The sequence below is a fragment of the Salarias fasciatus genome, chromosome 11, assembly GCF_902148845.1.
Source record: "Salarias fasciatus chromosome 11, fSalaFa1.1, whole genome shotgun sequence".
NCBI classification, from domain to species: Eukaryota; Metazoa; Chordata; class Actinopteri; order Blenniiformes; family Blenniidae; genus Salarias; species Salarias fasciatus.
This window is the reverse complement of record NC_043755.1, coordinates 32,556,788-32,576,376: the sequence shown is the minus strand read 5'-3', so window position 1 is coordinate 32,576,376 and position 19,589 is coordinate 32,556,788. Positions and strand designations below refer to the sequence as shown.

The 19,589-nt window shown below is 46.4% G+C and overlaps 1 protein-coding gene across 1 annotated transcript; it reads left to right on the top strand.

Moving 5' to 3' along the window:
• The first annotated feature begins 381 nt into the window (after positions 1-381).
• tmem116 (transmembrane protein 116) lies at positions 382-7,551 on the top strand. Its single transcript, XM_030102945.1, has 11 exons — positions 382-499; positions 957-1,003; positions 1,973-2,036; positions 2,161-2,292; positions 4,258-4,362; positions 4,564-4,613; positions 4,717-4,800; positions 5,052-5,187; positions 5,640-5,784; positions 5,935-6,014; positions 6,853-7,551. The coding sequence occupies exons 1-11, from the start codon at positions 440-442 to the stop codon at positions 7,018-7,020; spliced, it is 1,071 nt and encodes a 356-aa protein (XP_029958805.1). The 5' UTR covers positions 382-439; the 3' UTR covers positions 7,021-7,551.
• The last annotated feature ends 12,038 nt before the right edge of the window (positions 7,552-19,589 follow it).

Genomic DNA, 19,589 nt, shown 5'->3' with positions numbered 1-19,589 from the left:
ATCACTTTTCTGAAATTGTGTGTTTTCTTTGTTTTATTTTGAAAAGGAAAATGCCTGCAGATCTCTCTCTCTCTCTCTCTCTCTCTCTCGCTCTCTCTCTCGCTCTGATTTTTTAAATTTATTTTGAAGTTTCACTTTAAATTGAAAAAACTAAGTTGAACTAAAGACTTGCATAGTAAAAAAATACTGCCTGTTTGGTGTAAAACCTTCTGACCTGTAGGTGGCACTGGGGGCGTGGTTAAAAAATATATAAGGTGGGTGGTGCTGTGTGATAAGCCCCGCCCACTGTGAAGGATGCTGGATAAAAGGAGGCATGTCAGGAGGCTGCAGGACATCTTTGGCTCAGCACCAGACATTTATCCTCGACTTCCTCACTGCCTGTGTGTGTGTCTGTGTGTCTGCGTGTGTGTGTGAGAGCGAGACAGCTTGCCCTGCAGAGATGGAGATTTTCACCAACAACACAGTGAGAAACACCACAGGAGCTGCAGACTGGACGGAGGTGAGTCCACCTCACAGACATCCTCTCAATTCTCATATTTCTCAGTTCTTAATCAGTAAATGTTAATTATGTTTTTGTGTATTTTTAGTTTTATTGTATGTGCATATTAGGTTTTGTCTTTATTATCTAAAGCCACTTGTTAAATCTTCAGATTGCTATGTGTGTGTTTTTTTTAAATAGTTTTAGGTTCTAAATGAATTGAAACTCATTTAGTAGTAAAACTGAGGAAGTGTGTGTGTGAGACAGAGAGGATCTGAAGAGTTTATGTTTCACTCTCAGTTTTCATAAGTTCTGTGGGGATTTTATATCGTTAACTTTTCTATATTTATTGCTTTCAATCTCACATCTGCACACACACACACACACACACACACACACACACACACACACACACACACACACACTGTCAGAGGTCACAAGGAGCAGGTGAAGTGACTGTGTGTGTGTGTGTGTTCAGGTGTATGAGGCTGTCTGGTGGATCCAGCTGGTCATGGCCTCTCTCAGGTGAGTCAGAGACAAATGCAACAGTTAAAACAGAGCAATACAAACTGAATGAAAGGGAGGAGAAGAGACAATAAACTTATTGAATCTGCCCTCTGGAGTCATATTCATCAAACTTAAAAAAAAAAAGTCATTAAATTAAAAAAATGTCATAATTCTGTGAACTAACAGCAAACCAAAATAACCACAGTCTGAGCAGCCTGCACAGCCACTCTCTCTCTTAACAGCTTTATTTCATATCACACTGATTCTTTGTATTTTAACAATAGGCTGCACTTTATCAGTTTTTTAATCTGGTGTGTGAGTTACATTCTTTTTAATCTGGATTGTTCCATAACTGAACCCCTTTGACCGAAATACAGCATTCCCTCACCTTTTGTAAGAAAAAGTAAAAGAAAGATTGTGTGTGAGACACGCACGTTGTAATATTGCACAAAGCTTCAAGTTATTGTAGCTGAGGGTTCAGGAGGAGAACGGCGCCGCTGACAGAGGAGAAATTCACGTGACTGACACAAATTATGACAATAAGTTTATTTCATTTCAGTGTGGACGTGTCAGTTGGTTAATTATTCTCCATGCTGTGTACTTGTGGCTGTAACAGGAAACCAAGACATTTTAATGAAGAAAACGTTCAAGCATTTCCACGGAAAATCAGAAAATTGAAGCGTTTTGTTTCTTTCTCTCTTCATAATTCACGTCGTTTGTTTCCCAGGCTGTGATGAAGTAACACGTGTGACTGCGTGGAGTTATTCTCATTAGGCGACTGTGCAGCACTTTTCTTTTCTGGCTCATTTGCACGGGATGATGGGAAAAGAGGTGGGAGGTCAGAGGTCGCGGTGCCGGGACAATGGAGAGGGAGGGGAACGTGCAGTTGGCGTGAAATCGTTTGATCAGAGCTCGTTTGTTCACGTCATCCTGTCACACAGAGGCCTGTGTGTGTGTGCGTGCGTGTGTGTGTGTGTGTGTTTACAGTATTTTGGGTTCTGGATCCATCATCTACTGTCTGATGTTACAGAGACTGAGCCGGACACCTGAGGTCAGTCACTGCTTCACTGTCACATCATTGAACCATCACCGTGGAAACCACTCTCATTAATTGTGTGTGTGTGTGTGTGTGTGTGTGTGTGTGTGTGTGTGTGTGTGTGTGTGTGTGTGTGTAGCTGCAGCCCCTCTTCCTGCTCAGTGTGTCCGACCTGCTGCTGGCTTTCTGTTGGCTGATTGGAGTCGTCCTTTTTTCTCGAAACTGCAGCAGTGTGAGTGTCCACTGCTACAACCTGCACACCGTGGAACAGGTAAAACTACACCGTGCTACACCGTGCTACACCGAGACAGAGAGTCACAGAAATGTAACAGCGCGAACGGAAAGAAGCGCAGTGCAGTACAGATCTTAACCTACAGCAGCTTTACTAGAAAATGGTCCTGTGTCCTGAACCAGCTCTCATTTTAAGCTTGATTAACTGGAACAGTCTTCAGCCGAACCTTGAAATTAGAGACTGTGCCAGCCTCCCGGTTGTACATTGTTTTTGAAATAAGCATTTTAAATTCTACTCTAGATTTAACAGTGAAGAGAAGCTAATGTAGCATTTTCTGATGATATTCCCCCAAGCATGTATATAGTGAAGTGTATGGGTCCTTAGACAGACCTGAGTTTTCTCTGCAGACATTAAAGATCATGTCTTGCACTCTGACTCTGACTTATTGTTTATACAAAAAGCAGAAGACTGACTTTGTGATGCTGAAAGTTTCTAAAAAGGGAGTCAAACCAGGAACCTTGGCCACTGGACCGTACGGGGGCGTTATGTTGGACACCACTTCCTTTCTGTTGGGTGGAAGTTATGGGTTGAGCCTTAGTAGGTACTTACCGTGCGCACTGAAAGAGGACATGAAAACACCCCAGACATGTGAGTGGTGAACAGACTTTACACATTTGGCATTATTTTCCTTCGGTCCCAAGATGATACTCTAAAATAAAACCCATACAAAAAAGGGAAGGTTCTTCTCGATCTTCTTTTGGGATTCCCTTGTTGGGTTATGACCCCAGAAAACCTCAATACAGAACCTGGAATGCCCTCGATTGCTAAACCTTGATCAGTGCACGTGGTCGCTTGGTGCTTTTTGTCTTCTCACTGTCCTGACCTGACCTGACCTCTCTGACCTGCTGTAGTTTAAAACCTGTGTGAAAACCAGGAATCTCCATCAGAAGGCCAGAAGACTGATGCTAGAAGGAGAAACAGAAAACAAGACTCGCCTGTCTTCACATGGTTTGCGTCATGGTGACATGGCGATTTCATGGAAATCTGCTCTCAGATTTCATTCATCAGGTGAAAGAAGAACAGATACTTAATTGATCCTTCTCTACGAGGAACACATCCCGTTTATTGTTCACCATAACCAGACACACTCGGAAGAGTAGATCACTCGGAAACCTGTAAACCTGAACACGTCTCTCTCATTCTGAATCAAGTTTCTTGAAATTAAGAAAACAGAACACAGAACTTTGACCTTTATTTTTGCGGCTCCGTGGTCAGACTTCAGTGTTTCTCTTTCAAATCACGAGACTCTGGGTTTTCTACTGAGCAGAAGTTGTGGCTCCCACCTGGAATTTCCAAGCAAAGGCTGCAGAGGGGTCACAAAAGAGGACATGAAAACAGTGCAGATAAGAGTCTGGACTTTTCATCCTTCTCCTTTTGCGCACAGTTGTGGACATTCGCCGTGTGATCCAAGGAGTGAAATAAAAACCTGAGCAGCTCCGGCAATGTTTGGATCACTTCCTGGAAGCAAACCAAACTCCGCCTGCTGGATCTTCTCTCACTCTTAAGCTTGAATTTATCCTCAGAGACGAACCATCACACACACTTGGTGTGAGGGGAACCCTTCACAGAGCCTCCGTGGTTTTCTTTCCTCAGCCTTTGCACGGTTATGTCAGCGGAACTGAAAAACAACACTGTGACGGGTTGAGTGTGATCCTTCAGGCTTTGGTGATTTGTTTCTGTCCTGGAGATCAGGGTTACTCTCCTCAGGCAACCCGGCTCACGTCGGGTCCTAAACTGGGTCAATGGGTTGAATAGAGCAGCAGAGTGAGGACAGCCTGATGTACACAAAAACACCAGGAAACATTCCTGACCCACATCTATTGTCCTGGAGCAGCGACCCCGGGGTCCCGCCTGAGTTTTAGCCCTCTGCCGCTCTGCGAGGGGACGGAACTGTTTGGAAACACTCTCTGAGGCACGGGCCAACCTTTACTCACTGTGTTTCAGGTCCTGTACATGGCCTCCTTCTTCTGCACCCTCAACTACGTGTGGAACCTGTACAAAGGCCTGAGAGAGAAGCTGTACAGCTGCCTGAGTGGCTACTCAGTCCAGGTACACACACACACACACACACACACACACACACACACACACACACACACACACACACACACACGCACTGTGGATAGATCATCTTTCAATCAGAATGTTTGAGGTTCGATCCCCCACCTCTGAATATTTCACCGTATTTTAATGGTCAGTAATCATGAACATGGTTTAATCTCGTCCTCATTAATATTTCTGTTGTTGCAGTTTTCTAACAGAGTGAGTTCAACAGGAAAACTCATCGCCATGCTTTCAGGGTGAGTATAGTATTTGAAAAATGTTCCCTCTGAGAGTGTGTGTATGTGTGTGTATGTGTGTGTGTGTGTGTTGGATTTAATCTGTTCTTCGCTGTGTCTTCAGTCTGCTTCCTCTCCTGCTGATGACTCCAGTGTTCATTTGGGGAAACATCAGCGAGTGTCACACTAACTTCAGCCAGCCCTACAGGTGAGTCTGGGTCCGGGTCCGGGTCTGGATCTGGGTCCGGGTCCAGGTCTGGAGTCCTCCAGGCTCTCAGGACCCTCCAGACTTTGAGGAGTAAAACCAAAACCCTCCTGTTTTGTTTCTCTGTTCATCACTGTGCCACATGTGAACTGCTGGTCCTGCCTTTAGCTTCAACCTCAGAAAGAAAGAATGATCCATCACTGACCTGAAGGTGGTGCCCTGTTCTCACCTCTGACCTCTGACCTCTGCCTCAGATGCCTGCTGATGCACACCGGACCTGTGTTCAACCCCTCCCACCATCAGCCACTGATTCCGTCCTGCAGCCTGCTGCGCACCTACCACAGGGGAGTCTTCCTCAGCTCCTTCATCCTCACACTGCTCGTCATCACGGTGCGCCTCACACACACCTCACACACACCTCACACACCTCTCACACTCATCTGTTCCATGCATTCTCTCAGTGATTGCTGAGCAGACATTCTGTGACACTTGCAGAGCTCTGATCTGCAGGAACAGGAACACAGCATCAGTGAGCTTTAGCACTTTGTTTTGGGACACGGTGTCACACAATAACTCAGCAGTGTTGTTTGTATTTACAGATTAATAACAGTCTCAGTGAGTGTTTTTCCAGAAATAACTCATAAATAACACAAAAACAAAACTCTGCACTTTTTAAACCCCCCAAACAAATCATCAAAATAAAAGATAAAGTTGTTTTACTTTGTGTAATCACACTTTAACATGGGTACAATGTTTTTGCTCCTGTTTCCATGGTGACCAGAGCTGACCTCTGTAAACACCCCCTCCTCCTCCTCTTCCTCCTCCTCCTCCTCCTCCTCCAGGTTTTTGTGGTGAAAAGTCGCCGGATCTACCGACGGGTCGTCACATCGCAGGGTTACCTTGGAAACCAGCAACGAGCCTTGTTCCGCCTGATGGACCGACGGATGATCCTCTACCCACTGATCTTCATCATCTGCTGGGGTCCAGGTACATACCCTCCTCATCCTCATCCTCATTATCATCCTCATCCGCAAGAGCAACATCACCGTTATTCTCTGTCATCCTCACTTTACTATCCCGTGTGTGTGTGTGTGTGTGTGTGTGTGTGTGTGTGTGTGTGTGTGTGTGTGTCCTCAGCGGTGACCCTGGCCTTCATGCGGGTGGTCCTGCCTTCGGCAGTTCACGGGTTCCTCGGGGTCATCCTCTATGTGTCACAGGTCAGTCTGAACTGAAGTAGAAAACTTGTTCTGTGTTATTTGTGCGGTTTCTTGTGTGGGTTTTTATTTATTTATTTATTTTTTGTTTCATTATTCATGATAGACGTCAACATATTGCCTTTGTTTTCGGTATGATTTGTGCCTTCTTGTCCATCCACACACTCTCCGGTCCTCTGCTTTGAAAATGTGGACCGTCACCCAATATCCTGGACCCTCAAAGACTCTGAACATCTCAGGTGTGCCTTGAGGGAGTATTTTGACCACCATGGTGGCCTGCAATAGAAAAAATGGTTGAGGCCAGAGGAGGTCCTCGCTTGCTGAGCACAACCGGAGAAAGACCCCAATGATGCCCCAGAACCACTTTGAGGCTGACTGAATGGCAGTTTTTCTTCCTGGAAGTCAGAAACTTCCTTAAGTTATCAGAGAGGCAGTGTAGACCTGGACTCTGGACTCCCTGGTCAGAGGCAAGCACCACCTCCAGGCCGAACTCCACGGGCGGATCCAGGCAGTCCGTAGGGTGGACGGTGTTTCCTTGGCATGGGTGAGATGTGGACGTGTTTGTCTCTGCCTTCACTCTGGACGGACCTGGAGCATGTGCTCTGGATGCCAGAGGTCTGGAGATCACTCGGCCACGAACACCTCTCACCACTATAAAGTCACAGTCCAGGAAGGGAAACGTTTGTGTTTTTTTCTATTAACATATATAATTTTTTGTCTTCCTGATCACTTCTGTTATTTCTGCTGCTGTCTTGTATCTTTTCCTCAGTGTTTGTGTTTACAGTCATTTCCGGGTTTTTTTAAAGGTTTAATCAAATCTTGCATCTTCATCTGTCCTCAGGCCTTCACCTCGGCCTCGCAGGGCTTCCTCAACTCTCTGGTGTACGGCTGGACTCGGGTGCAGCTGCGCCGTTCTGGTCACGGCTGCCGGGACGCCGACACGCAGACGCCGCTGCTGCGAGCTCAGAAAGACTCGAGGACCTACAGGACGCTACGGAGCATCTGCTGAGGGACGTCCTCACCTCAAACACTCCACAGGAGTTCTGAAGGAAAGCCAGAGAGCTCCGCCTCTGAACCTCCGAGGACGCGGAGAAGAAGAAAGAGGAGGACCTGACCTCCGCTGGTTGTCTCAGATGTCCACTTCACTCTGATGGATGGACATATCAGCACGTCCGCCATATTGGACAGGGCACCACAGAGTGAAGAGCAGATCAAAAACACCACTAACCATTTTTCAGGAAAGAGCATATTTGTTCACTTTCAAATGATGACATTTTTCCTTCCAAACTAACAACAGAAAATGTGAATCAACACACACTTCATGCTTCCAATAAATCATATCCTGTGTAAATAGTACATTTTTTGTGAACAGTGGTACTTTCGGGGTAGAGACAGTCTTCTCCAGAACTTCAGTGAAACATGTGTCCAATTTAGAGAATTTCTGTGTGAGATTGTGAAATATTGGATGTTTTAATAGTCATTAGGGAAATTATTTATACTTTATCCTCAAATGTGACTGACATTTTAAATTTCCTGTTCTCTTTTAATAAATGCTTTATAAAGTGTTCAAATCAAGTCTGTTGTCAAATAAATTATTAAAGCGTTTCTCAACATTGTTGCTTTACAATATTAAAGATCTAATACACGATTTTCTCGAAAAGACGAAGCCCCACGTCTGTTACTCACTTTTTGAACAACGCGCATGCGCCAGACATTCCGCCTGGCCCTCCCATAGATATATATAGAAACACTAGATGGCTCATGCGTGCTGTAACCCAATAGGGACTAACGTCGTCACATGGCGGCCATCTTGGTACCGGGCCGCTGACTCACTCATCACATTAATGTCAATTGAGCGTCAACTTTGAAATAGCTATAGATTGCTCAATTTTCAATTGATTTTCAAACGACTTGGTTTGTTATAAACGTCAGACATGTAGGCATTTAACTGCATGCAAAAAGAAAAGTTGTGATATTAAAATTTAGTCTGCATCATAGCAACGTAACGTCAGTAATGAATCAAACTCTATAAATCCATGAAGAATTCAGTGAGTTGAGTATTTTAATTAGTGTAAATCACTCACCTTCCCTTAGATTACACAGAGCGCCCCAGAGTGGTCCACTGTTCTAAGATGGCCGCCCGTGAACGACGTTGCTGACTCCGCCTTAAGGCATCTAGTTTTTATATATCTATGGGCTCTCCTGCTTCTCCCAGGAAACGCGGAAGTGTACGAGCGCGATCTCCTCTTCTCCGGCGTGCACGGCTCTGTTTACAGTTTCTGCGATCCGCCTCGCTCATAAATAAAGCTTTTTTTTCCGAAACAGTTACAGTTTCATTATGTCAGACTCGCCATCGGTAAGTACTAGCTCAGAAGCTCACCGGCTACATAAACACTCCGAATGCGCATGCGCAAAAGGGAGAAGTTGATTGGGCGCAAGCACGTAGAACCGCCTTACGAAAGCAGCTCGTCAGAATGATTGACAAACAGACCCACCAGTTATTTAGGTGATCCACCCGGAAATCAAAATGTTGTATTACACCTTTAACATTAAGTGTGGGCCTTGGTGATGTATTGTTTATAAGCTCCCATCTCATTATAGCAATGTCATAAGTTGGCATCCCGGTCGTGTGTGTGTGTGTGTGTGTGTGTGTGTGTGTGTGTGTGTGTGTGTGTGTGTGTGTGTGTGTGTGTGTGTTCTTGTAGATACTCAGTTGTGAGGACCAAAACAAATTTTTAACCAACAAAGTGAGGACATTTTTGATGGTCCTGACGTTTCGCCAGACCTTTTTAAGAGTTAAGACTTGATTTTTGGGTTAGGGTCAGAATTAGGTTTTGGTTAGGGTTAGGGCAGGGGTGGCATTCCTGGTCCTGAAGGACCGCAGCCCTGCATGTTTTCCATGTCTCCCTGCTTCAACACAGCTGATTGCAATGTGGCTCATTATCAGGCTTTCTGCTGAACTTGGCCATGAATCTTCGTGAGAATCAGGTGTGTTTGTGTGTGTGTGTGTGTGTGTTTGCGCTCGACATTGAACATTCTTATTTTACACACACAAATATGCAACATGTGGGAGTTCAAACAAAAACGATTCATTCATCTTTGTTCTGACGCGTGCAGCTCCGCCGGCGCGTGGGGATTACGTAATCTTTGCATCATGTCAGGCAACCCCGGCGTGGTGACGTAACATCTGAGGGTCTTCACGAGCCGCATTCAAACACCGCCGACTGCTCGCGTGCACAAACTGCTGACTGGAGGTGACAGAGGCTTGTGTGTGTATGACCACGCACGCACACACACACACACACACACACACACACACACACACACACACACACACACACACACAGGCTTGTATTTCTATCCTTGTGGGGACCTTCCATTGACTCCCATTCATGTCTAACTCCTAACCCTGACCCTTATCCTAACCCTAACCCACACCACAACAAAGCCTAACCCTAAAGAAATGTTTTTGCACTTTTACTTTTTTCAGTAACAACAACATGGTGAAGAAAACACTGTTTCCCCTCATTAGGACCGGAAAAAGGTCCCCACAAGGCACATCGTGACAGGTTTTCCTATCCTTGTGGGGACATTTGGCCCCCACAAGCATAGAAAAATGAGTGTACACACACACACACACACACACACACAGCATTTCCCTGGTGTTACTGTAGACTTTCCATATGTTTGTGTTGCTCTGTAGTTACTTCATTAGTTAATGAGTAAGTTAATTCCCCCCATTGTCTCGAGCAGTGACCTGAGCTGCATTCAGAGCAGAGACTGGGACCAGAACCAGGAGAATCTGGATTTGGACCTGGGCCAGGACGAGGACACTATGGACTGATGGACTGGGAATCATGACACTCTGGACACAAGCATTGTTGTTACTGGCCATCAGCTGAGCATGCGCACAGCTATTTACTACGGCTGTGAACAGTAGCAGTGTTTCACAAGCATTTTCAGAAAGTTATGTTTACCTTCGTTTCCATGGAGATGGAGTTAGTATTTTAGAAAACTTTCACCTTGGGAGTCATTTTCATAAAATTGTGCTTTCAGTGGTTTAGACCACCCAGAAGGTTCTTTTTAAGTTTTCTGTTTTTAACTTGAAAACATCGTTCAGACGGGGCTTTGGAATTCAGCAGCAGATCAGCAGCTCAGACTCAGTGCGGCGAGTGGAGAAAGTCTCAGGTCTTCACTTGTCCTGCTACGACAAGATGAGCGAGTTGACAAATGCCTCGTGATGAAACCGTCTCGGGGGGGCTCTTGGTGGTCAAAGGTGGGTTTCGGGATCTGTATAACTTTGACGGGGTAATGAAAAGATCTGGAAATGAACACGAGTCCATGTTAAAGGTCAAGCTGCATTGGCATTATTAGGACTTTCTTCTGCAAAACAGACGCTGATTGAGAGGAGACTGGTCACATGTCCCTGGAAGAGATGAACTGTGTCTTGAAAAAGAAAAGTTTACATTTTGATAAATGAACAAATATCATGATGAAGGCCAAACATGAGCTTCTTCCTTCTCATTTACAGTAAAGTCTGTGAGGAGAGGAAACATGTCTGATCAGTGTTGAAGGTTTGAACTCTGCCGGCCTCTGTTGGAGGAAACATGACACCACACTGTGAGCTTTCATCCTTTTATTTGGTTCCGTCTCAGCTGTGTTCTCCTCACTGGTCCACATGGAAGCCCATTCCCGCCACTTGAAACGAAAAACATACAGATTGTATGTCATAATTATGCGATAGCAAGTCGAAATTATGACATAGTAAGTCATAATAATGAGATAGTTGTAATGTCCTTTATTGTTTTAAATAAGACACATTTATGAAGCTTCCGGTTGCCGTTTATTGACATTCACCTGTTCGCACTGACATTACATTATGGACTGCCCTGAACAACATATCCCAGCATCCATTGCCACTCCCGCCTGGACAACGGTGAGTGATGAGCAGTGTTGTCACAGATTACTTGAAAAGGTAATCCAATTACTGATTACTGATTACTCATCAAAAAGTAATCTAGTTACTTTACTGATTACTTCAATATCAAAGTAACTAAGTTACTTTAAAAGTAACTTAGATACTTTTTACCGATTTCCTCCCTTTGCTGCCTCAACATAAGAATGACAAGTGGTTAGGTGTGATACAGGATTTTCTATTTGCTTTGAGTTCCAGGTGGATCATCAAAATAACTGGTGGGTCTGTTTGTCAATCATTCTGACGAGCTGCTTTCGCCAACCCTAACCCTAACCCTGTTTGCTCCCAGTCACGTTGTGCATGCACATTCAGAGTGTTTATGTAGCCGGTGAGCTTCTGTTTCAGCTAGTACCTACCGATGGCGAGTCTGACATAATGAAACTGTAACTGTTTCAGAAAATAAGCTTTATGAGCGAGGCCAATCGCAGAAAGTGTATACAGAGCCGTGCACGCCCGGAGAAGATGGGTCGCGCTCGCACGCTTCCGCCATTGATAGGCGTTTCCTGGGAGAAGCAGGAGAGCAGGCAGGATGGTCTGGCGCATGCGCGTTTTTCAAAAAGTGAGTAACAGACATTTGGCTTCGTCTTTTCGAGAAAATCCTGTATTACACCTTTAATATACGTGACCCAGCGTTTTGTCCTCCCCTGGGAAAATGTGACATGCGACGTCACACCCAAATGCAAGAGAAACATTTGCTCTTAGAAATTCACTTATAGGGCTTATAGGGTAACTCTTTGAGGGTTGGTTGTTGGTGGGGGGGGGCCTGATGGCTGCGGGTGGTTGGCGCTGTCTTGGGGTCGGGATCTGGGCTGCTTTGCTGGGGGCTGTCTTCGTGTTTGGTTTGGATTGGGGTTGGGGGGCCGCCGGTTGTTGGGGCTGTCTGGCGGCGGTGGGGCGGGGGCTCCAGGAGGCCTGGGTCGGCGGGTGCCGGTTCATGTGAGGGTGGCCGGGGTGTCCTGGGGCGGGTGTGCCTGGGGGCCCTGGTGCCTGGGGCCTGTCCCCTTCCATTAGGGTGGGGGGGTCGGCCTGGCTGGGGGGGCCGGTCGGCTCAGGCGTGCTGCCGCGGCCTGGGTCGGTGCATTCCCTGGGGTCTGGTTGCTGCCCCGGAATCCAGGGAGTCCCCGTTTCCGGATTCCCTCTGGTGGAGGGCGGGGGAGGGGCTGTTGTTTTCCCCACAGACCTGGGGTTTGGACCGGCTGTGGTTTGGGGGGCTGCTGGCTCTGGGGGGTGCATACCTGTCTGCAGCGGTGGGGTTTGGGGGTGGGGGCGGCGGTTGTGGGTGGCGGCGGGGGCCTGGACGTGGGGTTCGGTGTTCCCTTGCCTTCCAGGGGGGTCTCCCACAGGACATGACAGTTGGATGACGTGGGAATGTGAGTGTGTTTAGGGCAGGGTTGACGCAGTGTGTGTGTGTGTGTGTGTGTGTGTGTGTGTGTGTGTGTGTGTGTGTGTGTGTGTGTGTGTGTGTACATGCTTGCTAGCGTGTGTGTGTGTGAGTGTGCCAGAATGTGAGTGTGTTTGGTTTAGGGATGAGTGGTTGTGTGTGTGTGTGTGTGTGTGTGTGTGTGTGTGTGTGTGTGTGTGTGTGTGTGTGTGTGTGTGTGTGTGTGCGTGTGTGTGTGTGTCAGTGTGAGTGAGTGGGTGTGAGTGTTGGGTTGGGGCGGGCGGGGGGAAGTGAGGTTGGAGGACAGGGTGGGAGGGGTGGGTCGGGGAGTGGTAGGTGGGGTGGGCTGGGCCGGGGTGGGGGGGTGGGGGGGGGGGGGGGGGTGATGCCCTGGATCTCGGGGTGCGTGGCCGGAGCGCTGGGGGGTGTACTGGCCTGGGGTGGGTAGCCACCCGTGTGGGCCGGTTCTCCCGGGTGGGTCATGGCCCTCCGCCTGTGTGGGGGGTCGGCTCTTGGGCATTGGGCTCTCGGCTCTGCCTGCCCTGGGCATCCGGCACCCGGGGTGGACCGGCTCCTGCCGGTCGTGGCTCCGCGGGGCCCGGGCCCCGGGACCGCCAGGGTCCCCGGCCGGGGCTTTCCTCTGCCCCATTTCTGAACCGGAGCGGGGGCGTCTGCTTGGGGGGGCGGCTTGGATCCGGGCTCTGTGATGTCCGCCGGCTGTCTGGGCTCTGAGGGCCTCTCTGGCCTGCTTCTGGCCTTCTCAGTGGTCAGAGGTCATATATGCATGATCACTATCACCATCATATTTGTATGATCACGCTGATCTTTAATCACTCTTCACATACTCGGTTACCTTGTCTTCTTGTGGTGGTTAGACTAATGGTGATCTGTAGTGGACCTCTGTTGATGCACGCCCCGAGTTTACTACTAGTTACTACTAGCTATATTGTCAAAAAAAAAAAAAAAAAGGTTTGTGGTGTCCTTACATTTCCTTCCTTCCCTGCACCTCCTTTTATTTTTGTGGCCTAGTCTGTTCACTACTATGGTTCGTCAGGGGGGGAAAAAAAAAAAAAAAAATATGTTTAAGTATGGTTCTGTCAGTTTTTGTGTTGGTTGTCGGCTCTGTTTTGGTGTTGTCTAGATTGGGGTTTGGGATTGTTCTTGCTTGCGTGTGGTGCATCGACAACACTGTTTTGCATTATGAATTTGTACATAGGTTGTGCAGCCATGCCGGATGCCAGCTTTAAATAAAGGCAGCAGCAGGAGGAGATTCAGTCTCGTCCTACTGCTAAAATTAAAATCTGTTCGGATAGTAAAAGGTACAATCATACAATATTGCACGCCCCAACTGCCGAACAGGACAAGGGAAAAGAAAAAAAAAAAAGAAATTCAGTTATACATATACGTAAACATATATTATGAGGCAATAACGAAATAGTAAGGCAATAACGAAATAGTAATGCACAGTCTCTTAGGAAACTAACTTTAATCAGATTACTGGTTTGGAAAACTGAATGCGTTACATTGCTCGTTACTGAAAGAAAGTAATCAGATTAAAAAAAACACGTTAATTAGTAGCACGTTAGTGACAACACTGGTGATGAGGGCCACAGGGTCATACTTTACAATAATAATATAACATCTCCTTTTGTGTGTGTGTGTGTGTGTGTGTGTGTGTGTGTGTGTGTGTGTAAGGCCCAACTCAACATGTCCAACAAATTACAGGTCAAGAATATTTCTGGGTTTTATCACACGACCTGATCGAGTGGTTGGCAGAGTGTTCTCACTGTGTGGCGCGCTAGTCCCTTTTGCAGTTGGTTCCGACTGAAACTGCTGTGGAGTTGTTGGTTGGTCACATGGTGGTTCGGTGGATGATGGTTGAGTCTGGGTGTTTATTAGGTGTCGCCGGTTGCGGCAGAGTGTCTGCCCTTCGCAGATCATGTATGACCGTTCCGTTTCGAATGGTTGGAGGATGACAGCTGGTTTCCACTTGCCAGCTTCTTGCTGGTACTGGACCTTGTCTCCTTGTTGTAGGGTGGATAACAGCTTGGCACTGCGGTCTTAGTACAATTTTTTAGTGGCTTGTTTCTTTTTCCTTGTTGCTTGGACTGCTCTCCAGCCTGTAACACGGGGTTTTAAGTGTTGGTTTGTGACTGGGAATACAGAGCATTGGCGTCGGCTCATTAGAAGTTGTGCAGGTGACTTGAATCCGTGGACAGGTGTGTTGCGGTGCTCTAAGATGGACATGCATGGGTCACTTTTCTGAGTGTGAGCTTTTTCCAATATGGACTTGGCAGATCTGACAGTTCTCTCCACCAGCCCATTACTCTGTGGATAATGGGGGTTTGATGTAACATGCTCAAAGTCCCATAAAGCTGCAAACGCTCCTAAAGTCCTGTGAGCTGTACTGTAGGCCTTTGTCAGAGATAAGCTTTTCGGGAACACCAAGTCAAGCAAACACAGCCTTGATCTTCTTTATGACTGAGTCTGAGGTGTTGAAATGAAGCCTATCCAGCTCGAAGTATGGCTGTAATAGTCCACCTTCCTGCATTAACACTGCTCCTAAACCGTGTTTTGACGCACTCACCTGCAAGGGCACTTCCTTTGTGGTATCATTGTAGCTCAGTACTGGGCCTGGTTCTCTGGAAATGAGCTCTTTCATTTGTTGAAATGCCTTGTCATGGTTTAGTTAGTTTAGTTTATTGGTTTATTTCTCAGGGACAATGTGTGAAAAACATTATTTAAAGATGCTTCACACCAGATTTAGCCTAGGCTAATTTCCATCCGTAGTCCCTGAGCTGGTTTTGATCCAAACAAACTCAGTGTCTTGTTTGAGCAGTTGGCACAGTGGGGCATTAACCTCGGACAAGCCTGGTGCAAACCTTGAAAGGTTGTTTTCCAAGCCTTGAACAGTTTCAAATTCATTTTTGTTTCCGGGTGGTGGCATGCCATTGATTGCCTGTACTTTCTTTGGATCTGGCTGGATGCCATCATGTGTCAGTTTATGACCAAAGTAGCTCACCTCGGTTACACATATGGCACTTTTCTCTGGGTTCAGACGCACACCACGCTCCCTTGTGTGTTCCAGCGTGGCTCAGAGGTTGGTGTCATGTTCTTCTCTGGCTCTGCCAAACACCAAGATGTCATCAACAATAGCTACAGCACCATTTAGACCACTGTATGTCTTGTCTGTTTTTCTCTGGAAAGTGTCCTGAGCAGATATGATACCGAAGGGCAGACGGAGATAAAGGTATCTGCCAAAAATGGTGTAGAACATAGTGAGCAGGGACGACTCATGTGTCAGTTTGATGTTCTAGTAACCTGAACGTGCAACCATCACGCTAAAGTACTGCGCTTCGGACAACTTTGGGGAAACGTTGTCCAATGTAGGAAGAGGGTAGTATGGTCTCTTGATTGCCTTGTTTAGGTCATGAGGATCGAGGCAAACTCTGAGCATCCCATTGGGGGATAATATCAAATATGAGCATGTGGTGACTGCCTTTTCTGCTGCATTTGAGCTCACACGTATCTTTAATGTCTGGTCTCTCTCCCTATAGCTTGACAGAGACCATGTGGCTGGACTCAGTTTGACATATTTGAAAAGTCGAACAGGAATGACATCAGTGATAGCTCAAGTGTCAAGTTTGAATCAGATACTGTGTGACTGTGATCCCACCTGAACGTCTGCAAATGTCTGTTTATTAGTTCTCCCTCATTGGTTTTGATGATAGAGTCTATAAACAGTTCATCTGTGCCACTTGAGCTGTCTGGTTCAACTGTGTATACGTTGTTTGACTTGTGTTGTGATGACCTACAAACCTTGGCGAAGTGGTTCATTTTCTGGCACTTTTGGCATTTACGCCCTTTTGCAGGACACTCCTCTTTGTCACTGTGCGGCAGCGCGCATCTCTCGCATATTTTCTTTGGGTTATTACTGTTGCCTGCTTTTGAGTTTTTCTGCTGAGCGTGCCTCTGCTTAGAGAAAACGGCATGTGCTGCCACTGGTGCTTGGGAACTTGGACTTGGGGTCACCATTGTCTTTAGCTGGTCTTGTGCTATTTCATATGAGAGAGCAATGTCAATGGCTTTATCCAGTGTAAGATCCAAGCCTTGATTTAATAGCTTCTCTCTCATTTGGGGTGAGTTTGTGGCGAATACGATCTTATTGCACACCACCTAGTCACTGTTAGCAAAGCCGCATTGCTTCACGAGTAGCTTTAGCTCAGTAACGAAATGTTCATAAGATTCCACTTCACCTTGTAAACTTATATTTTGCAAATATCGTATTGATTTTAAGCATGAGGTAGTCTTCAAATCGTCCATAATAAGTATCCAGCTTTCTAGCTTCATCATCTCTCAATGTGTAAGTATTAAAAATATCACAGCCTTTTTCTCCTACCCACAAAAGTAAGTAACTGCATTGGGTCGCTTCCTCCTTTCCCTCCAGCGGGCCAGAAAACTTGAGCTTGACGTGCTGCGCGAATCTATGCCATGCATCAGAAAGGTTTGCCGAATCCCCATCCATCTGCGGTGTAGGCACTCCCGATGAATCCATGTTTAGCTCTTTTTAGAAGCGTACGGTCCGGCGAGTCTCTGACACCATGTAATGTTCTTTATTGTGTTAAATAAGACGCTTTCATGAAGCTTATGGTTGACCTTTATTGATATTCACCTGTCCACATTGACATTACATTATGGACTGCCCTGAACAACATATCCCAGCATGCATTGCCACTCCCACATGGACTACGGTGAGTGAAGAGGGCCACAGGGTCATACTTTGCAATATAAATACAACAATAGTAAGTTAAAATTATGAGATAGTAAGTTGAAATTACGAGATAGTCCAAATTATGAGATAATATCTGTGCATGCGCTCCAGTACAGCCACTTCTTGCATGAAGATTGTACTGACTTGATCTTGATCTGAGTACTAAACGTGAAAAATCTACGCCACTGAGGGGCTGCTACCGCAAACATCTAGTGGACGCATCATCCGTGGCTTTTCCAATGAAGCCAAAGTCCAATTCTTCTCATAATGTATTTACTTTACACACACTTTTATTATCCATAACTTGGGTGCAAAACCAGAAACAAACGACTTAAGGTGATGCCACGAAACAGCGGTCAAAAAACAGTGTGCCTCTCTCTGTAAGTGGCACACCGGACAGGTAATAAATCAGGCCCGTCCATGCTTCACATATCCGCGTGGATACGTGTTGCCCGTTGTGCGTTGGTCCGCGTGACATAAAAATCGTCATGAATTCCTATCCGCTAGGGTCTGCGCGGACCGATCCGCGGACGTCCGTGCAGCAGCCAGATTTTGAGACGGCGTTGCGCGTCGGTTGCAGAAGTGTACGCATGTGCCAGAGCGCCACAGCAAACAAAACATGACGGTAAAAGTGAAAGTAGACGGAGTGTCTACAGCCTGATGGCTCCACTTAAAGACACCGAAAGAGTGAAAAACTCGTGGAAAGAGAGAGCAGACTGTCTGGAGGGAGGAGAAGGTCTGCAGACAGAAGTGAAAGTAACTAATCGCTCCGTCGCCGCCCCCGCGAGTCAGAAACAGGAAAACAAAAGGCTAAATAAACTTTAATACTTAATGATAATGTACTGACAATGCATGTACTTAATTTTCTCTAAATAATCAGTTACAAAGGAGCAGATAAACAGTCTGTAGTGCTGGAAAAGCTTCTCAAGGCTGCGTGGATCACCATGCCAGCATGGGATGCGCACAGCTGAGCTCAAAATGTAGTATGGGAGAAAGCACGTCCGCATCGGTGGTGCGCAGACCTTCCAAAGCGGACAAAGAAACCCATACATGTGAAGCATACGCGTTTCCGCATGAATGACTATGAATGACTATGTGCCACCTACTGTGGAGGCCAGGTACTACGCGTTCTAATAAAGATCTGTGGCGTTGTGTTAAGAACGGCCACAGGCTTCCAGATGAAGTTCAAGTTGCCACTTCAGCCATATTCGTTTTATTCTTTTCAACTCAGAGCTGTTTTTTGCTTAAAATCCATTCCAGAGTGTGTTTGCTTGATATAATACCATGTGAATCCGCAATCACATTAAGAGTTGCATTTGTTGTGAAGTAACATTTAAAGTAGTCCTCAATATACTAATAATCCATTTCTGTGTTCATTTGAAATGCAGAGGTCACACCAACAAAGACCTGCTACTTTTGACTGGTGCAAAAGTATCTCACAATGACTGCCTCATAATTTCGACTTACTATCTCATAATTTCGACTTACTATCTCATAATAATGACATACCATGTGTGTGGTTTTTTTCAAGTGGCGGAAATGGGCTTCCATAGATCCATCATCCTGTCGGCTCCATTGTGGCAGTTATCAAGCAGCAGGTTGTAGTCGGAGCCTCCTGCACTCACGAAGTCCCCAACCGTCTTCATACCCGCAAAGTTTTTCGATTCCATCACCTGCAGAAAGACAGAAACTTTTTCCACTCCAATATTTTCTTCAAGACACAAACTGAAAATGATATAGACAATTCATGTCAGATTTTGGAAAATAAAAACCAGTCTGAACAGAAGTCGTTGCTGACAGTGAAAACTCTCCTTACAATGGAAAAAACTGAAACTGAGAAGAATTCAACACATGGACTCATGGGTATTTCTGAAAACCATGATCTGTGAACACTTCTGAAACCATTGTCTGTGAACACTTCAGAAAGTGCCCTGCCGTGGTCTTACACTCCATTGTGAGCTCATTTCTCCAGCAGGCGTCACCACTGTCTGAGAGGAAATTCCATATCCATCCCCTTTGTGAATGAGTAACTGAGAGTTATCAGCCAGCGTCACACTGCAGAAACACAACAAACACCGGGTCATACATCCACTACACACATCCACCGCACACACACAACCACCGCACACAATATCCACTGCACACACACATCCACTGCACACACAAATCTTCTAGAATACAGCATCCAAAGCGCAGAGCATCTTCCTCCCAGTGACTGGAGGAACTGACCGGACTCCGGAGTGGCTGAACAGCCCTACGATGAAGGGCAGCCCCACTAACGGCCTCCTCATCCTCTCAGCCTGGTACACCGGGGAGTTGTAGAGCTGGTTCAGCGCCGTGCCCGACAGGTATTGCTCTGCAGGAGAGACCATCTCTCAGATTCCTGAAACCTCTCTGTCTCCAGAAAGCTCTGGACTCACCATTGCTGGAGGACGGCACGGTCAGAGCCAG